This window comes from Andrographis paniculata, unplaced genomic scaffold, assembly GCF_009805555.1.
Source record: "Andrographis paniculata isolate CXL003 unplaced genomic scaffold, ASM980555v1 Contig95END, whole genome shotgun sequence".
In the NCBI taxonomy this organism is placed as follows: domain Eukaryota; kingdom Viridiplantae; phylum Streptophyta; class Magnoliopsida; order Lamiales; family Acanthaceae; genus Andrographis; species Andrographis paniculata.
In genome coordinates, this window is record NW_026137634.1 from 2,274,754 (window position 1) to 2,295,232 (window position 20,479).

The 20,479-nt window shown below is 36.1% G+C and overlaps 4 protein-coding genes and 1 long non-coding RNA gene across 6 annotated transcripts; 2 read left to right on the forward strand and 3 right to left on the reverse strand.

Annotated features, from left to right (window-relative positions):
• Positions 1-231: 231 nt before the first annotated feature.
• Positions 232-2,935, reverse strand: LOC127243283 (molybdate transporter 2). Its single transcript, XM_051263224.1, has 2 exons — positions 2,433-2,935; positions 232-1,372 (listed from the first exon to the last, which is right to left on the reverse strand). Exons 1-2 carry the CDS (start codon positions 2,859-2,861, stop codon positions 383-385), a joined length of 1,419 nt encoding a protein of 472 aa, XP_051119181.1. The 5' UTR covers positions 2,862-2,935; the 3' UTR covers positions 232-382.
• A 65-nt stretch (positions 2,936-3,000) lies between these two features.
• LOC127243285 (uncharacterized) lies at positions 3,001-5,279 on the forward strand. 2 transcript variants are annotated; one of them, XR_007836971.1, is made up of 3 exons: positions 3,001-3,124; positions 3,372-5,050; positions 5,132-5,279. It is a non-coding gene; the product is annotated as an uncharacterized LOC127243285 (long non-coding RNA). The 2 variants fall into 2 exon arrangements; XR_007836970.1 differs by lacking the exon at positions 3,001-3,124 and adding an exon at positions 3,133-3,272.
• On the reverse strand, positions 3,367-5,650 carry LOC127243284 (root phototropism protein 3). Its single transcript, XM_051263225.1, has 2 exons — positions 4,925-5,650; positions 3,367-4,033 (listed from the first exon to the last, which is right to left on the reverse strand). The coding sequence occupies exons 1-2, from the start codon at positions 5,648-5,650 to the stop codon at positions 3,476-3,478; spliced, it is 1,284 nt and encodes a 427-aa protein (XP_051119182.1). The 3' UTR covers positions 3,367-3,475.
• A 3,154-nt stretch (positions 5,651-8,804) lies between these two features.
• On the reverse strand, positions 8,805-12,076 carry LOC127243356 (plastidic ATP/ADP-transporter-like). Its single transcript, XM_051263331.1, has 5 exons — positions 11,885-12,076; positions 10,882-11,780; positions 9,993-10,247; positions 9,772-9,915; positions 8,805-9,663 (listed from the first exon to the last, which is right to left on the reverse strand). Exons 2-5 carry the CDS (start codon positions 11,656-11,658, stop codon positions 8,953-8,955), a joined length of 1,887 nt encoding a protein of 628 aa, XP_051119288.1. The 5' UTR covers positions 11,659-11,780; positions 11,885-12,076; the 3' UTR covers positions 8,805-8,952.
• Positions 12,077-15,695: 3,619 nt separating this feature from the next.
• On the forward strand, positions 15,696-19,754 carry LOC127243528 (26S proteasome regulatory subunit 8 homolog A-like). The gene is made up of 9 exons (XM_051263605.1): positions 15,696-15,987; positions 16,567-16,664; positions 17,455-17,679; positions 17,982-18,044; positions 18,126-18,289; positions 18,366-18,522; positions 18,603-18,701; positions 18,929-19,039; positions 19,396-19,754. Exons 1-9 carry the CDS (start codon positions 15,792-15,794, stop codon positions 19,534-19,536), a joined length of 1,254 nt encoding a protein of 417 aa, XP_051119562.1. The 5' UTR covers positions 15,696-15,791; the 3' UTR covers positions 19,537-19,754.
• The last annotated feature ends 725 nt before the right edge of the window (positions 19,755-20,479 follow it).

Below are 20,479 nucleotides of genomic sequence, written 5' to 3' on the forward strand. Positions count from 1 at the left end.
AAACTTATTCGTAATTTGGAAGCGTGAAGATTAAACACCTTTAAATAAAAAAATTAGACGCAGATTTTATACGAAACCATAAAGAAATTTGACATAATTTAAAAAATACTAAGAATTTGGAGTAATTTCTGAAATACTAGCGAATTTTGTACAATTTTACTAATAAATAATATTAAAAATTTCAAAACTATCAGTATAAACATAGCAGTTACAATACACAAAAACACAACATTAATAATTTAAATAATTTCAACAATAATTAATTTTGTAATTTTATTTTCTAGATTATTACACATAAACATGCCATGATCACTCACAAATATATACCACAATTCATATACCAAACCATAAAATAATAAGTTAAATCTAAAACAATTCTCATCTAAGGAATCAACAAAGGCTCAGGATCAGGCTCTACACGTTCGCTCCCGCCATCCCTCTTAAACCCCCACGGCGGCGCGCCGCCGCAGTCCATCTCCCGGAGCCGGAGCAGCAGGTGGAGAACAATTCCCGACACGAATCCGAGGGCGGCGCTCGACCCCGTCAACGACACGGCGGCGCACACCAGCATCACAAATGACTCCTCCTTCGACTTCATGTCCCTCGACGCCATAGCCAGCTCGATCCCGGCGAACAACAACAGCGTGCCGAGAATGCCCACCGGGAACGTCCGTAGAATCCGCACGAACGAGTTCCCGAACATCAGCCCGAGCGCCAATTTCGCCGCCCCGAGGAGCGCCACCGACATCCCGCTCCGGCCGCCGAACCGGTACTGCCCCGCCAGCCCGCCCGCCCCGTGGCAGCACGGCATCGCACCGAACCAGCAGCCCACGAGATTCATCACCCCGACGCTCACCGAAACCTCCGTCGCCGAGAGGTCGGCGTTGGGGAAGAGGTCGCCCGACAGCTTGCAGACAGCGATCACGGAGTTGAGCACCGATAACGGGATCTGAGGCACGGCGCCGCGGACGAATCCCGTCTTGAAGTCGTCCCACGTGATGCGGAGCACGTGGAATCGGGACGGGCCGAGACGGAGGTCGCGGATGATCGACGGGTCGCGGACGAAGCAGAGGATTAAGCCGAGGAGGAAGACGATAAGGGCGGACGGGATGGATGAGAGGATTTTGAGACGGCGTTCAGCTCTACTACGATGCCGCTGGACGGACGTCGGCGTCGGGGGTGGATTTTCGATTTCGGTGGCTCCGGTGCCATCGCCGGTGGTTAGGATTAGGAAGAGGAGGGCAGTGAGGGCAAGGATGAGGCCGTCGAGGCCGAGCCACGGCCGGGGATCGGTGGTTTTCGTTTTGGTGGTTGCCGTGAAGTCTTGATCGTAACGAATGTATTTTATTGCGGAAAACGCAAATGATAGCCCCTACAAGTACACAAAAATAAAGACAATGTCAGAAGAATACGTGAATTAGTCGATCCAAATAAAATGATATTTGTGAAGTAAAATATATTTTTAATGTTAAATATAATAACACATAAATGATCTCCTTGTTATGAGGCGCAGTTAGTATTAAGTACTCAGTTTGCAGATATATAATTAATAGATGCTTTTTTCTGATATAGTATCAGAGTATAGGCTAGGTTTAATTTTGATTCAAATATTTGAGCACGGATTTAATAAAAATATACAATAATTATTAATTTTTATTATTTTCTGTTACAGGGTCTCATCTATTTTTTTTTTTTGCATTTGTTGAATATTAATTATTATATCAAAACGTAATACAATTAAAAAAATTGAAAAAATACTTCCATTAACACCTTATAATATATTTCCTCAGTCCCAGTCTTGTTTACCATTTTTGTTTGTCCCAAAACAATAGTTTTATTTCCATATCACCATAAAATTAGTCTTACTTTTTTTTTTTTTATTACACAATTTTCACTGTTTTTTACACTAATACACTCACATGGGCAATATAATATCAATATTAAGACTATATTTATGAGACGAGAGAGTATAATATAATATCAATATTCTTTAAATTCCTAACAAATTAAGATTATATTTATGAGATGAAGGGATTATAATATTTGTAAAGAAAAATTATACAAATATAAAAATAATTTTAATTTTAAGCGCAATATCGCTGAAGTCAAATGTGACAGTCGAAGGAGAGAGTATCATATTTAACAATTATTTAGACATCTAGATATCGAAACTAAAGAACAAAACCACAACTGCAGAACACAATTAGAGCTCATTTTAAAACGATCTTCTCCCTACTCTATTCATCAAACTACAGTGTTACTTGTTATGGTGATCGACAATTAATCAAAGCCTCTCACAGCAATGTATAATGGATAAATCGATGAATGAATTTTATACAATTCGTGAAAATTATCAGCAAATTAATGTGTAATCATGGAAATTGATATCGGAATGTTCTAGAAAAGTACGGTGATTGAGGAGGAGCAGTTACCTGCGAGAGCTGGATGCCGCGCACGACCGGAAGGGGAAGGAATCGGTAGAGGCCGGACATGAGTCCGGTGACGCCGAGGAAGAGCAGGACGGACGCAGTACAGATCCCGGCGGCGGCGATCTGAGAGACCGTCAAGTGAGGCGTCTCCGAGACCGCGACCGCGGCGATCGATTTCATCGGCTGGACCGGCATCGGAGTTCCGAAGAGTATTCCGGTGGCGATGTTGTATAGCGCCGTGAAAATTAGGGTTGTGGAGAGATCTAGGTGCGAAACTAGCGTGAGAGCGAGGACTATGGGGATATAGGTCCCTAGATCGCCGACGGAACCGCTAAGCTCGGATAGAAAGCTTGTCTTCAGACGGAGAGAGTTGGAGACGCGGTGGCGCCACCTGTCCATCTGGCGGCGGAGGAGCGGCGATTCCGTCGGCATATTGATTTTCCGGCGACAGAGTCAAAGTGAACACTAAAGGAGTGTAACTACCAACAAATGCCCTCTGCGTGAACACTTTGTAATTTATTTATATTAAATTATTTCGTTTTTACACAGTCCAGGATCTGAAACCCTAGGAACAATCGTCACCGTATATCTGTGATAGGACCACCATACGAATGGTGAAGATTGATTCTGGATTATCGATCCATGGATCAGTGGAATATTGGATCAAGCAGCTCCTCAATCATTCGATTGGACAGGTAAAACGTAGAAATATCAAAAACGGCTCTTCGAAGTGTCAAGCACTGAAAAGCTCATGCGTTTCTCCGATTGGTTGAGAAATGGTTATAGATAAATTAGCATAATTGCTTGGATTAATTTCTTCTGTCGTTTACATTAAAGTTAAAGGTTGTGGTGGTGAATTGTGTCTTCGATTGATTTGTTTGATTTTTGCTTTTCAAAAATTGTTCGATGTGAAATTGTTAATCCGTCTTCGTTCCGATGCAGATGAACAGAGCGGATATGAACAGCACAGAGGATGTACATCGATCGTTATCGAGTACAGGGGAAGCTGCAGAAGCAGAGCAACTGTAACACCAGCGATCACGAATTCACGACATTGTCCGCCTCCTGTTCGACGATTTGCCTCTGTGAAGCTTCGGTTTAATCTCCAATGGCGGTTTGATCGCCATTGCAGCAACTTCACCTTCTTCTTCACTCTCCCCAATCCTGCTCCTTCGGAAAGCGCGAATGATCCCAAGCTTCTTCCAGCTGAAGTACGACGACGATCCTCCACGCTTCTTCTTCTTCGTCTCAACCTGCAGCTTCTCCATCTTCTTCTCCATGGCAATGCACTGGCTCTGCAGCCTCAGTACGTCTTCCTTGAGCCGCTTGATCTCAGCTTGTTGAATGTTCGTCTCGCGCTTGGACAGGCACCGAGTTGGGATGTCGAGGCTGAGCGCAGATGGACTGCGCGCTGCGCTCAGGGAGCCGCTCCATTCGGCGTGCCTGCTAAGCTTTGTTTGTTCGGAGAGGAGCACTTGGATGACGGCGCGCACAGGCAGCCGCTCGTTTTGTGCTGCATGGAGGGACGCCTCGGTGGAGAGCTTCCGGCTGTCGATCAGCTTGCAGAGCATCTTTCGTTCTTGCTTTGGAAGCGATGGATGCGCCTACACAACAACATCAAAATAAGTCATATGTTACGCGAGGATTGGGTCTTAGTCGGCTCGATTGAATACAACCTTGGGTGGATCATTAATGTTACATTCCAAAAGAGCTCCATAAGTCGAAAAATTCAGGTCAATCTTCTTCCTTACTAATTTATTTACTTTCGCATATCTATCGTTTAGCAGATGCATGTTACTTGAAGGGTAAATTAACATAAGTTTATGTCCTTGTGCTAAGAACCTAAGACATCTATGGATGAAAGAGCAACAAAACACCTAATTCTTGGGATGTAACATATCGAATCGCTATGAAAATGTTGTTTCGATGTTGATAAACTTGTTTATAGTGTTGACCGGACTTTACGACTAAGTAAAAGTTTGATCACAAGTTTATCTCAGGTCGAATCTAGTTTAGTGAGGGTTATGTAAGCCTCCACTCTTATAGCGAGCTAAGCTTTTCATGCCTTGAACCATAAATTCGAGTTACGACAACCTAAAGTTGTCGCTTTTACAAGTAGGAAGAGCGACTTTTCGTCGTGAAGAGGATTTTGTATTTCAATATATGAAAAAAGATTGCGAAGAAAAACCCATATATTCTCAACTCTAGCTTAAGAATCTTGTGTTGGTGACAACACAAAATGGCCTCCCTTTATATGTCCTATCTCTATCCTAGTACTTTACCGGTGTCCGTTTTCCGGGGAAGGAATTCGAACTTCTCTCTCAGTACAGCACTAAACTTGAGGATAGAAAGATATGCTACATTTTGTGTAGGGACTACGAGTCGAGATAAATGTGGTCCAAGGTTGTCCAAAGCTACCCGCGTGTGCAAGAATCTCGCCATTTTTCTCAGCGTAAAAAGGATTACGATAAAAAGAAAGGATGTAGAGTGCTAACCTTGAGGTAGGTGTCGATGGCGCGATAAAGCCCATCATCCATGGGGCGAGAATGGCTCGGGAGAGCGCAAGCGAGCTCCAAAAACTCAGCCAATGTCAGGCACGAGTCGACAGCTGCTTCAGCGAGGTAAGAATCCATAAGTTTTGCGACTTTCATAACTGCAGCGCCGCTTTTGGCGACTTCTGTACTAATGAATCCCTTCACCAGGCGGAGGACGAGCTTGACGTCGAGCAAAGTCGTGGCCGTGTGGCTAAACGATGGAATCATCAGCTCCTTCAACGAGGCCTGGTCGAGCTGCCATGAAACCCGCCTCTCCAGCTCCAAACGGTAACCCGGCTCGATGCGAACCATGTTCCCAACGCGCAGCAGCCTCAGCAAAAAGTTGCACGGGATCGAATCCTTCTCGGGAGGTATAATCCCGACGAGCGATTCCACGAAGAACCTTTTCTTGCTCCATGCAGCCGTGACCGACTCGGGGGATTCTTCTAACCCGGCAATCGCCGCCGATTCTGTGTCGTCGTCGTCTCGTCCGAGCTCGGGAATCCATTTCGACGCGTAATGCGTGATGATGGATCCAATCAGCTCAGGTCTGACTTCCTTCCCCTTGACGACTGACAGACTTTTGATGAAATATTCGATGTCTGAAATGCAGGGATTCCCGAACCACGCCTCTGCCGGGAGATGCTTGAGGCTGCCAGATTTTGTGACGAACTCGAAGCTCTGCATCGTCGCAGAATGTTAAAATGCATGCGATTAGGATCGATTGATCGAGCTCGTTCGCTTGATTTAAGGTACGCTGTTTACGTATATATGTTGGGTTTAGTTCCGAATTTTCTTTCTTTGGGAGTTTTGTGTGATAAGAGGAGGAGTTAGTTTGGAAGTTGCTAGAAATGTTGAAATATGAGAAAGGGTTTGAAGGAAAGGAAGATGGAAAGTGATGGGAGAAGTGAACAATTGGTTTGGAGAATAAAAGGATAAGAAGATAGTGAAGAGAGAAGGGGGAGGGGTGAGAAATGGGGTGAGGTCTTTTTCTTTTTTTGTTTTTTAATTAAATTTTAATTGAGTGAGAACTCACCGTCACTATCATTTGGATGAACTCTAGAGGTGTGTTTGTTTGGGGGTTAAACTTTAAATACACTATTTATTTAAATTTTTTTCCCAAAAAATATCAAATGAAATATCTTTTTTTATTTTTTATATTATATTAAAAATTAATTGTATATTCAAAACATCACATCAATACTTATTTATATTACATCATACAACTATTCAAATTCAAAATTTTTACTATTAGTTAAATTTTAGGTCGAATTTAGTAGTCTTCAAACTAGATCTAACATGACAAGTTAGACTAGACGAATCATCATGTGTGATAAGTAAGATTTAAAGACATCGGGATTTGAACTCATAATCTAATGGTCATGAGTCCGGGGTGAGGTTTTTTTTTTTTTCTTTTTTGATGATGTGGAAACCCGCAGCCGTTACTCGAAAATACGCACTGGGTAAATTCCCGACTAAGCGAAACATGAGTAACATGTGACCCAAAGACATCGAGGATTTGAACCAATAACCTCACGGTAATAAATCTACCTCCAAACCACTAGGGTCATCCCTTATCGAGTGGGGTGAGGTCTTTTTCAGACGTTGCTGTGGTGGTTTTAATGAGTTTTGGTTCTTTTTAAAGCCATGGTTTGTCTCTCTCTTAGGCGGGGGAATATTTTCATTACCTGTTTCTTGTCTTTTTTTCCATTAGGATTCGTATTTTATTTATGGCCGAGGGTTCAGTGCTTGTAGAATATATTAATCGATAGGTATGGCCGATGTTTGGGTGCTCGTAGGATATATTAATCGATATGAAATATAAATAAACAATATATAACTATTAAAACATCACAAATATAGTTGTCCAATACACTAGCATCTTACTAATTGCCCCAATCAACATATAAAATATTTTATAGATAGCATATGAAAATATAATAAACAATACATATATATATATATTATATGAAGTATTAATATGTGATGTTTGTTATATTTTATACAAATGCATTTGATTTTATGTATCTCAGAAATGGAGTAAATCTGGTTAGCATATGGCATCCTTTTCTTTTTATTTTTATCTTAATTATTTTAAAGCTTTTTAAATAAAATCATAAATCATTTATGAATTTATATACATTTAAACTTCTTTATTTTTTATAAAATAATTTTATTAAAATGTAGTCATTTTTAAAATCTTTTAAATGTATTTTTAATTAAATATATATTACAAAATAATTAAACTTTTAAAAAAATAATAATAAAAAATAAGGGTGTATTCACTTAATATTTTTGAATAAATATATTTTTTATATTAGATCGATATTACAAAAAATAATATTTTATTTGAATTGATAACTCTTGTGAATAAATATCTATTATATTAATATATGTATAATATGACGGAGGGTTGGTTTGATTTTTATTTGAAACTGAATGTTTGATTTATGTTTTGATTAAAATATTATTCTGATGTACTATTTTGTAAGAAATAATAATAATAATATCTCTTTCTAAACAAAATAATATTGATTCATATTTGAAGTACAAATTAAACATTATCATATAATTGCAAAGAATATTTAAAATAATACAATTTAAAATATTAAAAAGAGATTATTTGAAATCGACAACACATTTTGAAGATCCATGAACCTAAGAGAATTGACGAGCTATTTTATCAAATACCTTTTTAGAATGCAATTCAACGTTATTTTAATTTAAATATGGAAATTAAACTTTATTTCAATTCATATATTTTTATTCTAGAACATCTAACAAACAAATCCTTGGGAATTTTATTTTATTTTGGAATAACATACTGTAAACTATACAGGCAAAATAAGATACACAATATGCATACCTGCCGAGTTAGTCAAGATGATAGACTTGTAATTGAGTGGTCCTGGATTTAAAACCAGGTGTACATTGGGACTTGCCTGATGTGATTTAGGCTATTCTAGCCGATAAATAGTGATTATGAATTATTAAAAAGATATTCATACAAGATTTAAATTCAATATAGGCATCATAACTCTGTTAAAAAAGAATTCGGACTTTCAATATAAAATCAATTGGTGATAGGTGGAGTCCTTCACCCTTGCAAGAGATCTCATATTTTTCCAATGTAGAATATATATTCAACATGAATTCGTGCATTATCGAAGAAAAACAAATGACAAAAAATACGGTAGATTAAAGAAAATCCCTAAGCACATCCCCAAAACAACTTTTTTTTTTAAGCCCTTCAAGCATTCGATTAGACTCCGGAGAGCTGTCTATGACCTGATATTGTAAGGATGGACTCGTATCTGTGAAGTTATCAACTATTAAATTTGACCTAAAACATACTAAAAAAGTAGGTGAATTCCCGTATCATAATAATAATAATAATTATTATTATTATAAAAACAAAAAACCCAAAACACCTTGGGAATCTTGTGATGCAATAAGAAGGTAGATGGTTTGTGGAGAAGCACAACCACCATAGAAGGCTTTGTCAGCATTTATTTAGTTGGAGAAGTTAATGATGAAATAAAGAGGCGGACTTTAATTTGCTCCAGTACCAATACCACCTAATATAATATATCTAATAAATATTATTGTCTTCTTCGCCACCCCGTTAAAAACAACACTAGTCTCACATACGTATAATATATTGTCTAAATGTTATTACTTTTATATTATACAATACTAATAATGTTATTTTATTCTTTTCTATTTTATTTATACCACACCTAATATAATAATAATATTTTTAAATAGATAGATAAATACGAAACGAAAGAAGTATAAAAAAATATAATAAAATACCAAAACTAAATAGGGAAGATGTTAATGAAGCAAATAAGTTTACCTACGTTGTAACAGCACCTTAGGTCAGCCAAAATCCAAAGACGACGAACGCCACATAACTGTCCTAATTCAGACAATTATTCCTTGGGCTAAATTAAAAAATAAAATCTTACCAAGAATCCCTACCAACCTCATGTGTTCCGGCTGGATGACGGCTCCGACGCGCCGGCATCGGTGTTCACTGCCGAATCACCGGAAACAAACCCATTTCCGTTTCCGCCGCCCTTTTCGTCCGAAGACAGCACCGGGATCTTCACGGAAACTCGTTCCATTTCCTTTTCGAGCTCCTCCTCTCGCCTCAACGCGGTGAACTGACCGTCCAACGATTTCGCCGCGCCCAACCACGCAAGAACTATCACAAGCAGAATGCCGCCCAAGTACGGAGTCGAATTCGCGAGAGACCCGAAAGTTAAAATCATAAACTGCTGGATCAGCGCGCCTCCCGACTTTCCGAGCGGGTTGCAGACGACGTCGATCGCCGCTTTCCCTTTAACCTTAGTCTCCTCATCCAACGGAATGTACGCCATCTCCTTGCACGGGTCGAACAAGCTGTACTTCGCACTCTTGCTGAAGATATTCTGCATCGCTCCGACGTACACCGCCGCAAGAAGCGGCGTTATCCCGAATTTCGCGAGAGCCGGGGCAAGAGGATCGCCAAACAGAATGAGGGAGAAGAATCCGACCCCCGTTAAAAGTAAGACGGTCGGGGTGATTTTCGCGGCGACCCCCCAACCGTATTTGTTGAATATCCATTGGCTCAACAGCATCATCGTGAAAGTCGCGACTCCGGTGGCGGTCGAGAAGTCGCCCATAAACGACGAGTATTCGTTCGGCGTAGGGAACTGTCAATTTAAACGATAAAGATGTGAAAATTTACGAACAATAGTCGAGAATTAACGGGTGTGAAAATTTACGAACAATAGTCGAGAATTAACGGGTTTCGGATTTACCTGAGCTTTTAGCTTCGATTTCCACGTTACTTCAACGAGGTTGATGCTGATGCCGTATGCTACGACTAAAGTGGCAAGATCGCGAATGTACCTTGACGACACCAAGAACTTCAAGCTCTCCATTGTTCCCATTTTCGGCTTTTCCTGTAAGAAAACGGTAGTGAGAAGTAATCCCGATCGCTCGTAAGAAAACAAAATGGAAGATTCTAGAAGGTCAGTACCTTCTTCTTTAGACTTCGGGCAGGGAGAGGAACGTTGTGATTCACCCACCAGTAGAAGAAACAAATTGCAAACCCCATTGCGACGACGATGCTCATCATTCCCTTTAGGGAGACAGCCCACCCGTCGACGCCTGGGCCGAGGTTTTGTCTCAATTGAGAAAAGTATTTCACAGTTCGACCGGAGAATACAAGCGCAACATTCGCTCCGAGGCCAAATAGCGGGTAGAATTTCTTCGCTTCATCGACTGTGGTAATCTGCAATGTCAGAAGATTATATTGATGATCATTTAATAATCCAATTGCGTAATCCCTAGACGACAAAACTACCCGTAATATGCTAATTAATCCCAAAACGACAAAATCACCCATATCGTCAGATCACTCGCCTTTAGCGTAAAACAGAATAGAAACTATCCAAACAGCAACAATCATTGAATCTATAACCATATCCAAGCATCAGCAATCTAAACACAATCCAGAAAATCTACCAACAATTACGGTCGTGTTTCTTTGTGTTTTCTTTCCATTTTTGACAAATCAATCTCCTATATATTGAATTTTCTCATCAATAAAATGCCAAATCCAACATCTACTTTCCATTCAAGCTATAAACATCAACACCCATTTTCGTCTCAACAAGTTCGAAAGATCAATACAACACCAATTAACAAGATCCTCAGCCATATAAAAACACAATACAAACAGCATATAAACATCAAATAACAACACAAGCATCGAGCTTTTACCTAATTGGCAAATCCCCAAAACAGAACAGCATATAGACATCAATAACACCCATTTTCGTCTCAAAATGTTCAAAAGATCAATACACTACACAAGACGAACAGCATATAAACATCTAATAACAACAAAAGCATCGAATTTATACCTGATTAGCGAATCCCCAAAACAGAACTGAAATAACCACACTCCCCCAAAGCTCAGCCATCACATAGAACAAGCAGAAGCTCCAAATCCTCATAATCGCCAGAGGCCCGAGAAACCTCGGCCCCAAAACATTGAGAAGCTTATCAGCAAGAGCTGTGGGGTGGAAATACTCGCTGAGAGGATACAAAACAAATCCAAACGCCCCAAAAAAGGCTATAAACGGAAGAATCACAGAGTAAAAAAGAGCCTCCTTCGACAAAACATTAGCCAATTTTGTGTACAGAATCATAAACCCCACAGCCATCGGCAAATTCACCCATGTCTTCAGAAAAGGTATGATTTCAGCACTCGAACCCTTGGCTGTCACCACCAAAACGTCCTTCGTATCCCTAAGAATCGTATAGTTAAAAAGAATGCAGAAAAACATCAACCCGAGAGGAATAATCTTCTTCAGAGTCACCGATTCAATTCCGAAGATTTTAGGCTCTTCTTTCTCCTCAAACAGAGGCTGTCCATCCGCACCTGCTGCAGCCTCAGCTCTTACAATTGGATAACGATCTCTAACGTTTGAACGAATTAAATTAGGCTTTGCCGCAAACCCTAGGGGTTTTGGTTTCAGCGATACGTTCGGAAACAAATTTGACGCCCTCACAGCCGTCGATTTCACCGGAGGATTGAATCTGTACCGTAGATCGCTCGCCGGCCGAGCGATAAAACCTCGAGTCCTAGGGTTTGAAGGTAGGGAAAAAATCCCCTTCGTCTGCAAAACCGCTTGCATTTTTTCCAATCCCTGTCAAAAATCCGCCCTGTTTTCCGCCGGAATTCAGAATCCTCCGATCAGAGAGGATTTGGAGACGACGAGCGAACACGGCTATGTATAGTACTGCGGCTCTGCGGAATCTTCAAAGCAGATAATTGCAGTGAGGTGCCATTGATTAATTTAATCTGAACAGCAACAAATTCAGGCGATTAAGAAACAAGTTCGAGATTAAACAAAGAATTACCGAATCAAACAAAAAGAAAAAGCGAAATTGGGGGAAGATTTAGGGCTGCAATCGAGGATCGAAGCAAAAACGGAGAGGAATCATGTGAAGAAAAGCGCGGAAGGGGCCAATAAGAGAGGGCGCTTTAATCGGAATGGGACTCTGCGGCTTTGTTCATGCACATATAGATACACGTGTCTGTATCTATCTATCGATATAACCCTAAATCCTAGAAGCATATATATAGTTCGACCACTTGACTTGTCCTTACTTAGAATTATGTGTTTATACAGCGATTTCACGATCAATATAATATCAATGTTTTTTAGTGTTTAATTTAATTAAAATTATATTTATAGGACGACCGAGTATTAATATTAAAAATTTTATATAAAAAACCAAACAAAACTTTCTTTAAAGCCTAAGCGAGTGTGTATACATTTGAAATTCAAACCAAACATGGCCTTAATTTTACATGCACGAGCAATTAATTAAAACTCATAATAGAAAGTAACTCAAGTTTGAAAGTATAATATCAAATTAATGCACGTGAGTCGCGTGTGTGCTGATTAATAATATTAATAATAAAATGATTTTTTTAAAACTAAAAGTGATGTAATTAAAGAGGGGTCTAATTGCATGGTCGCATGTACCCCCTCCATCTGGCCGAGAAAGATGAGCTTTTTATTAGGATTACGGTATTTTAAGTAGGGTAGGTTATTAAGTTATTAATAATAAATTAATATAATATTTTTTTATTTTTTATATATGTAATGTTGTTGGTATTTTAAATATTTTTAAAATTATATCTCAAATAAAATATATGCAATATGAATATCATTTTGTAGATAATAAAGTTTTATATAAAATAAAAATGAATAAAAAGATATATTTATTTATTTATCATTACCATAAATTAGTTTTATAAAAAATGAGAAGTTTTAAAGATAGATAAAAATATTTATTAATTGAAGAGAGAGATAGAAATAAAAGGTTTTGAGTGGGTTTTAAGTGTAAGAGGTTAGAAGTTTAATTTAATTGATTTATATTTGTTAAATATGTTTAAAATTGATAAACTTACCATAAATAGAAAGAAATTATCTTTTGTGGGATATACCAAAAAAGAAATAAGGTCATATGTAGCTGGACTGAGGGAGTAATAATTAGTAACTACTTATAATAATAGGAATTATTACACAATTAACATTATACTTATATCAGCTAATTAAATTTTAAAAAAGAAATGAATAGATATTTGAATATAAAATCTTATACTCCCTCCGTCACATATGACAAAATATTTATTTTTTCATTTTAGTCCGTCTCATAACAAAGTATTCGTTTCATTTTTTTTAGTAACTGTACTATCTACCTAACATTACAAATACTCTTACAACTTACAATATATTACACAATTGTCATTACTTTTATATCACACGTACTAATAAAGTTATTTTAGTCATTTATATTTTATTCTTACTTAGTACAAAAAAATAAATAAAAATCTAGTTATAGGACGGATGGAATATAAAAATAAATAAACAGAAAAGGAAACAAACAAAATCCTTCGGTCATAATACCTATACCAAACTATATTTGAACTCCCCCACGCAATCTTCTTCTTCTAGAAGCATATTCCGAAAGAACAATTCCAATTTCCACCAAATAAATATCACAATTCTAACCCTCCATCATCAATTTATTATTTTAAAATATTTTTTTCAATTTAATATATTTTATCTATCATGTAAAATTATTTATATTGGACTTGACACAAAAATTAATAAAAATAAACATTTTATTAAAGAAAAGAGAGAGACTACTAAAAAAAATAAAAATAGTTGTAAATATTTTTAGAAATGATATAATGTGTAATAATAGTAGTGATAATTGTAGTAAATGAATATAAAACAGCAATTAATAATTAAATTTTAAAATCTCTTGTCATTACTAAAATTGATAATAAAACATATTTAACAAATGGAGTAATTTTTAGAACATTTGAAACTATTAATCAATATTTATTTTTTCAAGAATTACCGTAGTAATTATTTTTTATAAAATATTACTCCCTTCATCCTAAATAAGGTGCAACATTTGTTTTGGGTACGGGTTTTTAGGTGGGTAGTATTAAGTAGGATAATTTAGAAATTAGGTGATGTGACAGAGAGAAGTATATATTTTATTTTTTTTATTCGGGTGATGGGACGGGATAAAGTGTTGCGGAGAGATTAAGTATAATTAATTATTTCCTATTTTGAAAATATTGCATACTGTTTGAAATATATAAAAAAGTATTGCACGGTGTTGGGACGGATGGAGTATAAAATTCGATCACAAATGGAGTATCAATTATACATTTTTTTGTTTCTATTTTTAAATTTTTTAAAACTTTTATGTAAACGAATTGTATATAAATTATCAAATAAATAAAAAAATGTATTTAATATGGATCTTGGTGGTGAACAAAACGAACACATTCTTTTCCCCTAAAGTTTGTGCCACACCTTGCGTGTAAGCCTCTCTTTTCAATTTCCTCTAATATTTTTTAAAAAAATATTTAAAAATGATTTTTTTTTAATTATAATAATAGGGCAGCAACCATCACATGGCTCCAAAGTTTGAGGCACGGCACAGATTCTTACAGCAGATTCCGTGACCCCAATCATGATCGTACGTGTGTCACGTGGTTCTGCGGGCCACCCTTGATTGGACGGCTGTCGTTTGTCCACGTGGAATTGTAGCGGCCAAAATATCAACTGCCTTGGGAACCGAAATCTGCCACGTGGCTTATCCGCCGCCGTACAGTAGCAGTGGCGTTATTTTTTGGGTGTTCATTGGGCTCAGTTATGGGCCCGAACCAAGAATATTGGGCTTAAGAAAACTAGAGCCCAATGGAAAAAGTAATATGGAAGCCCATTACATTTTTCATTATAGTTAGATAATATTTTAAGGTGTGTTTGTTTGGGATATTGGATTTTAATCCCACTATTCATCCCATTTTTTTCCCTAAAAATATCAAATCAAACACCTATTTTTTATTTTTTATATTATACTAAAAATTAATTTTACATTCAAAACATCACATCAACACCTATTTATATAACATCATACAATTATTCAAATTCAAATTTTTTGCTGTTCAAATCTCAACTCAAAATCCAAAACCCAAAAAATAGTAATTCTAATATGCATATTTTTATTATATTTACCATAGAAAGTTCAAATTAATTCATTTATACAATCTTTCCATATTATTTCAAAATTTGTAAACATTTTGTACTAGGCATTAGAAAAATAAATTATTTCACTAATAAATACACAAGTAAATAAATTTATTATCACTTAATTTATAATTATTTTTATTATATCAAAATTATTTTTGACTAATATACTTATTAGCTATTTATTATCATGCATGTTAATAAACTTACATATTAAAAAGAATTAGTGTTTGTTCGGGGTTTGGATTTTGAGTTGGGATTTGAATAGTATGATGTGATATAAATAGGTGTTGATACGATGTTTTGAATGTAAAATTGATTTTTAGTATAATATAAAAAATAAAAAATAAATATTTAATTTGATGTTTTTGGAGAAAAAAAATTGGATGAATAATGTAAATCCAATCTGTCAAACAAACACACATGAATATCCTATCCAATAACCCCTTATATAAGGGCTTTGTAACAATTAAAATTTATTTATTTGGGCTTCTTTTCTTGGATTTTTCTTTCCATCGTAGGCCGAAAATACAAAAGGCCCAAATTCAAAAACCAATCAATTAATTAAAATCGAAATATTTCAAATTTAATTTAAAAAATAAAAAGAAAATAGGCGGTGGAGTTGTAGAAACGAAGAAAAAGGATTAGCGGAGTATATAACTTGGGGAAGACGAAAGCCTATTGTTCCTCGATCTTACCTGAGAATGGCGACGGCGGCGACGGAGATTCGGCGGGCGGAAGATTCAAAGCAAATCCATGAGCAAGGCGCTGGTGGAGGCGGCGGCGAAGGTCTCCGCCAGTATTACCAGCAGCGGATACAGGATATGCAGCTATTGGTCCGTCAGAAAGCTCATGATCTGCAGCGCCTCGAAGCTCAGCGCAACGACCTTAATGCTCGAGGTTTCTTTTCTTGTGTTTTGTTAATTTGATTGGAGATGTGCAGTTCATATTTATCGATAATTATGAAACCCTAGGAGCTGGGAATCGGTTTATTATTGACTTAATTCTTCTTGGTAATAGTTTCCTCACACTTTTAGATTTGATTGGAGTAAAGTGTTCATTTTTAGCCGGTCTGAATCGTGTAGTGAGTAGAGAATCTAGGGTGTTTGATTTCTATTAGGAGATTTTAAGTGGAGCGAGAATTAGTGTTAATTTGATGTAATTTTACACCTCCTTAGTTGTATCCTTGACTTAATAAAGAGGTGCGGAAAATAAGGGTTTTATTCATTCAAATTGTGGAAATTGAATTCATTTCACAATGGTTTATTTATGAAAGTTGCAGTTTTTTGTGCATTAAGAGACTGTGTGCTACGTTACTGCTCCTTAGTCTGTTATTGATGCTACGCATCCTAATAGAGTTATGTTAGCTAAGTTTGGACATCAGCGGAAAATGATTGGTTTGGCACAAAAGAAATTTGAGTGAAAATTCTTATTGCTCCAAATAATTTCAAATGAGAATATTTGTTTTCTTTTTGGCAGTGAGGTCACTTAAGGAAGAACTGCAGCTTCTGCAGGAGCCTGGATCATATGTTGGTGAAGTTGTCAAAGTCATGGGTAAATCGAAGGTTCTTGTCAAGGTTGGTTTCCATTATTTTCTGATTACAGAATCACTCTACCGTATATTCTGTGTTTACTTTGCTGATGCTTCAGTTGTTTGTAATGCCTGATTTGGGTAAGGTCAAAATCAAAAAGGTTTGTGTTCAGGAGAAGGTTGAATTGTAATGACTGAAACTTCCTTGTATAAATTCTAAACAAGTTCATCATCACTAAGATTTCTATTTGAATAAGTCTTTTAACTTGTCAAGCTTGGTTTCAATTTTTTTTCTGATTACAGCATCACTCTACCCTATATTCTGTGTTTACTTTGCTGATACTTCAGTTGTTTGTGATGCCTGATTTGGGTAAGGTCAAAATAAAAAAGGTTTTCATGTTCAGGAGAAGGTTGAATTGTAATGACTGAAACTTCCTTGTATAAATTCTAAACAAGTTCATCATCACTAACATTTCTGTTTGAATAAGTCTTTTAACTTGTAATTCTTTCATGGGATGAGATCAAGAATTTGCCTTTGTAGGAGCTTTCCTCTTGGTTCATGTAGTATTAGTATTGTATGCTTCAAGTTCTTACCTTTCATATTGAAAGGTTGGGGAAAGAGGGCAAGAGGTGATGAATTTTAATCCTTTGTTTATAAAAACAAAAGGCTGAGTTTTTGCATTTATTGATATTGTTCAGACCTTAAAAGTTTTGTGGACCTGACACCAGACACACATTCTATACACTGAAATAGTTTTACTTGATTGCATACAGAATGTATTCTATATTGGTTTTTACCATTTATTGACCATGCAATTTTCCCATAATCTGCTTAGGTCCATCCTGAGGGAAAGTATGTTGTTGACATTGACAAGAGTATTGATATCACTAAGATTACACCTTCGACAAGGGTTGCTTTACGCAATGATAGTTATGTTCTCCACTTGATTCTACCAAGTAAGGTTGATCCATTGGTGAACCTTATGAAAGTTGAAAAAGTTCCAGACTCTACATATGATATGATTGGTGGTCTTGACCAACAGATTAAAGAAATAAAAGAGGTATTTGAAGGCCTGGTTTCTTGTAGATTTCATTGAGTCTGTATATTTTGCATCTCTGTTTCTTGTATGCTTTTAAAAACATGTATATAACATTCTCTTTGCAGTTCTAAATTGAGAAGTTGCAATCATCATTTTCATTACATTTTTTTTTTCTTTATGAAGACTCCATATATGATATTATTCAAATTACCCTCTGCTAAATTTCAAACTAGCTGTTTTCTGGAATCTTTATTTGATAGCTTTAGATAGCTTAGTCAATGTAAATTTTTTTGATTTTTTCATTTCCATGGTGTAAATTTCAGGTCATTGAACTTCCAATCAAGCATCCTGAATTGTTTGAGAGTCTTGGAATCGCTCAACCCAAGGTAATTTGAGTAATGTATTCATCGGTGTTTACCAAACTTTTCAAAGCATCTTTTGATCTATTATTCCTTGAAATTTTGAAGGGTGTCCTGCTTTATGGTCCTCCTGGCACGGGTAAAACTTTGCTCGCAAGAGCAGTGGCTCACCACACTGACTGCACTTTTATCCGAGTCTCGGGTTCCGAATTAGTTCAGAAATATATCGGAGAAGGTTCCAGGATGGTTAGAGAACTTTTTGTAATGGCCAGGTTTGTTCCCTTGGAACATCAATAGTTTACCAGATTTCGTCAAAATGCCACTATTAACTGATGGTATTTTTGACAGGGAACATGCTCCGTCCATCATCTTCATGGATGAAATTGATAGCATAGGATCTGCTCGTATGGAATCTGGAAGTGGAAATGGCGATAGTGAAGTTCAGCGAACTATGTTGGAGCTTCTAAATCAACTTGATGGCTTTGAAGCATCTAATAAGATAAAAGTATGAAAGAATCTTTTTATTATTATTTTTTTAATGTCTAGTCTCTTATTCTGACTTAAGTGATCGATTGATCTCCACAGGTACTTATGGCCACCAATAGAATCGACATTCTTGACCAAGCACTTCTTAGGCCTGGAAGAATCGATAGGAAAATTGAGTTCCCAAATCCCAATGAAGATGTTAGTCTCTGCATCCATTGAATATTTATCTGTGTTTCAATTGCATGTCCTGCAAAGTAAAAAAATATATATAGTCAGTATTATCTACTGCCAAAAATTTACGAACCATCGTTTCATTTTCATGATAGTTTCTCAGTTTAGCTATTTTGTCACCTGTGGCAAAGCTATTTCTTTTTTTTTCTTTTTCCTTTTCTTTTCCTAACAGCTAATTATTTAAAACATTTCAGTCCCGGTTTGATATCCTAAAGATCCACTCAAGGAAAATGAATCTCATGAGAGGAATTGATCTGAAGAAGATTGCCGAGAAGATGAATGGTGCATCCGGAGCTGAGCTCAAGGTATGCGTCGATTTCATTAATTTTTTCTGACTTAACAAGGCATCATTAGAATTGCATATGCTGTTATGCACATTTTCTCCCCATCGAATTGGCTAATCCTTTGCTTGTTGTAATTCCACTTTTTGGCCTTCTCTAGATACAAGTTTTGGAATTTTGGCAACTTTCTGAAACAGTAAAAAATTGAATATTTGATGTGATATTTTGTGAGATTGAAAAATATATTTGATTTGTTACTGTTGAAATAGTATTGAAAAAATTTCAAACGTTTCTGTTTTTACTTTCTGAGTCAAATCATGTCGCATTACAATTGAATTTGTTGTTTTATTACAACCAAACTTATCATAAATATCGCGCAGGCTGTCTGCACGGAGGCTGGAATGTTTGCTCTGAGAGAGCGGAGAGTCCATGTGACTCAAGAAGACTTTGAGATGGCTGTCGCCAAAGTCATGAAGAAGGAAACCGAGAAAAATATGTCGCTGAGGAAGCTTTGGAAGTAAGTAGGCTACGAATATCGAACCTTGTGTGAGATATTACAAACTAAATATCCTTTTATGAACTCAATTCATGGACCCCTCCCTCCCTCTTCTTTCTGTGTTGCTGTGAATTATTTCTTATTTGAATTTCCTATCCATCTACTAAATTTGGATAAATGCTTAATTAAATATTCTAATTTTGAGTTATAGAATTTGCTTATGGAGAGTGGTTTAACGTTGCATTTTTGGCTTTGGTTTGTTAATGTTTTGAGCCTTTGTTCTTGTTTGCAATTCATATTTGAATATTATTAAAAAATACCATATATATTATATATATATATATATGTATTTGTCAATAAAGGATTGTATTGTATTTCTTCAATACATTAAATAATAATAATAGTAATAAATTAAAATTCCACAGAAGTCATGGATCTTGACTATGTTAGGGATGGTTTTGTCCCCACAACATTGATTGTATCTTTGTCAATTGTTAGAAATAAATTGTCGATATAACATAGTTGATTGTTTGTCAGTCTATCTTACCGTACCAAAATAGTGCTTATAAAACTAATATATATAATATAATACTCACTTAGTCCCAGATACATATATGCTAATCGGTAGAAAATAATTATTCGATAATATAAATAATTATAAATTATTATTAAGATAATTAATGAATTTAATTAAAATTTATAAAAAAATAAAATTAAAAAATTTAAAATAAGAATAGAGTGTGTAATCATTAAAAGAAAAGTGATATGGTGAGGTAATGTGAATATAGTATATGGGACAGAGGGATATATACATACAGAGTCTTTTAAATATATATGATTTTTCAAAAAAATTAATATATTATAAAATTTATTATTTTTATATTTTACTTACACTGTCAGGCCATTTTCCTTATGTTTGTTTTGTTTTTTTTAGATCGAATTAATTATAACTATTATTTCAGTATGCA

Coding starts and splice junctions, on each gene's coding strand:
- LOC127243283 (XM_051263224.1), bottom strand. CDS start 2,861: ATGCCGACGGAATCGCCGCTCCTCCGCCGCCAGATGGACAGGTGGCGC. Junction 1,373..2,432: donor GCGGCATCCAGCTCTCGCAG/GTAACTGCTCCT, acceptor GTGTACTTGTAG/GGGCTATCATTTGCGTTTTC.
- LOC127243284 (XM_051263225.1), bottom strand. CDS start 5,650: ATGCAGAGCTTCGAGTTCGTCACAAAATCTGGCAGCCTCAAGCATCTC. Junction 4,034..4,924: donor CCATCGACACCTACCTCAAG/GTTAGCACTCTA, acceptor GTTGTTGTGTAG/GCGCATCCATCGCTTCCAAA.
- LOC127243356 (XM_051263331.1), bottom strand. CDS start 11,658: ATGCAAGCGGTTTTGCAGACGAAGGGGATTTTTTCCCTACCTTCAAAC. Junction 10,248..10,881: donor TTTGGGGATTCGCTAATCAG/GTATAAATTCGA, acceptor CTGACATTGCAG/ATTACCACAGTCGATGAAGC. Junction 9,664..9,771: donor AATCGAAGCTAAAAGCTCAG/GTAAATCCGAAA, acceptor TTAAATTGACAG/TTCCCTACGCCGAACGAATA.
- LOC127243528 (XM_051263605.1), top strand. CDS start 15,792: ATGGCGACGGCGGCGACGGAGATTCGGCGGGCGGAAGATTCAAAGCAA. Junction 15,988..16,566: donor CAACGACCTTAATGCTCGAG/GTTTCTTTTCTT, acceptor TCTTTTTGGCAG/TGAGGTCACTTAAGGAAGAA. Junction 18,290..18,365: donor GAACTTTTTGTAATGGCCAG/GTTTGTTCCCTT, acceptor TATTTTTGACAG/GGAACATGCTCCGTCCATCA.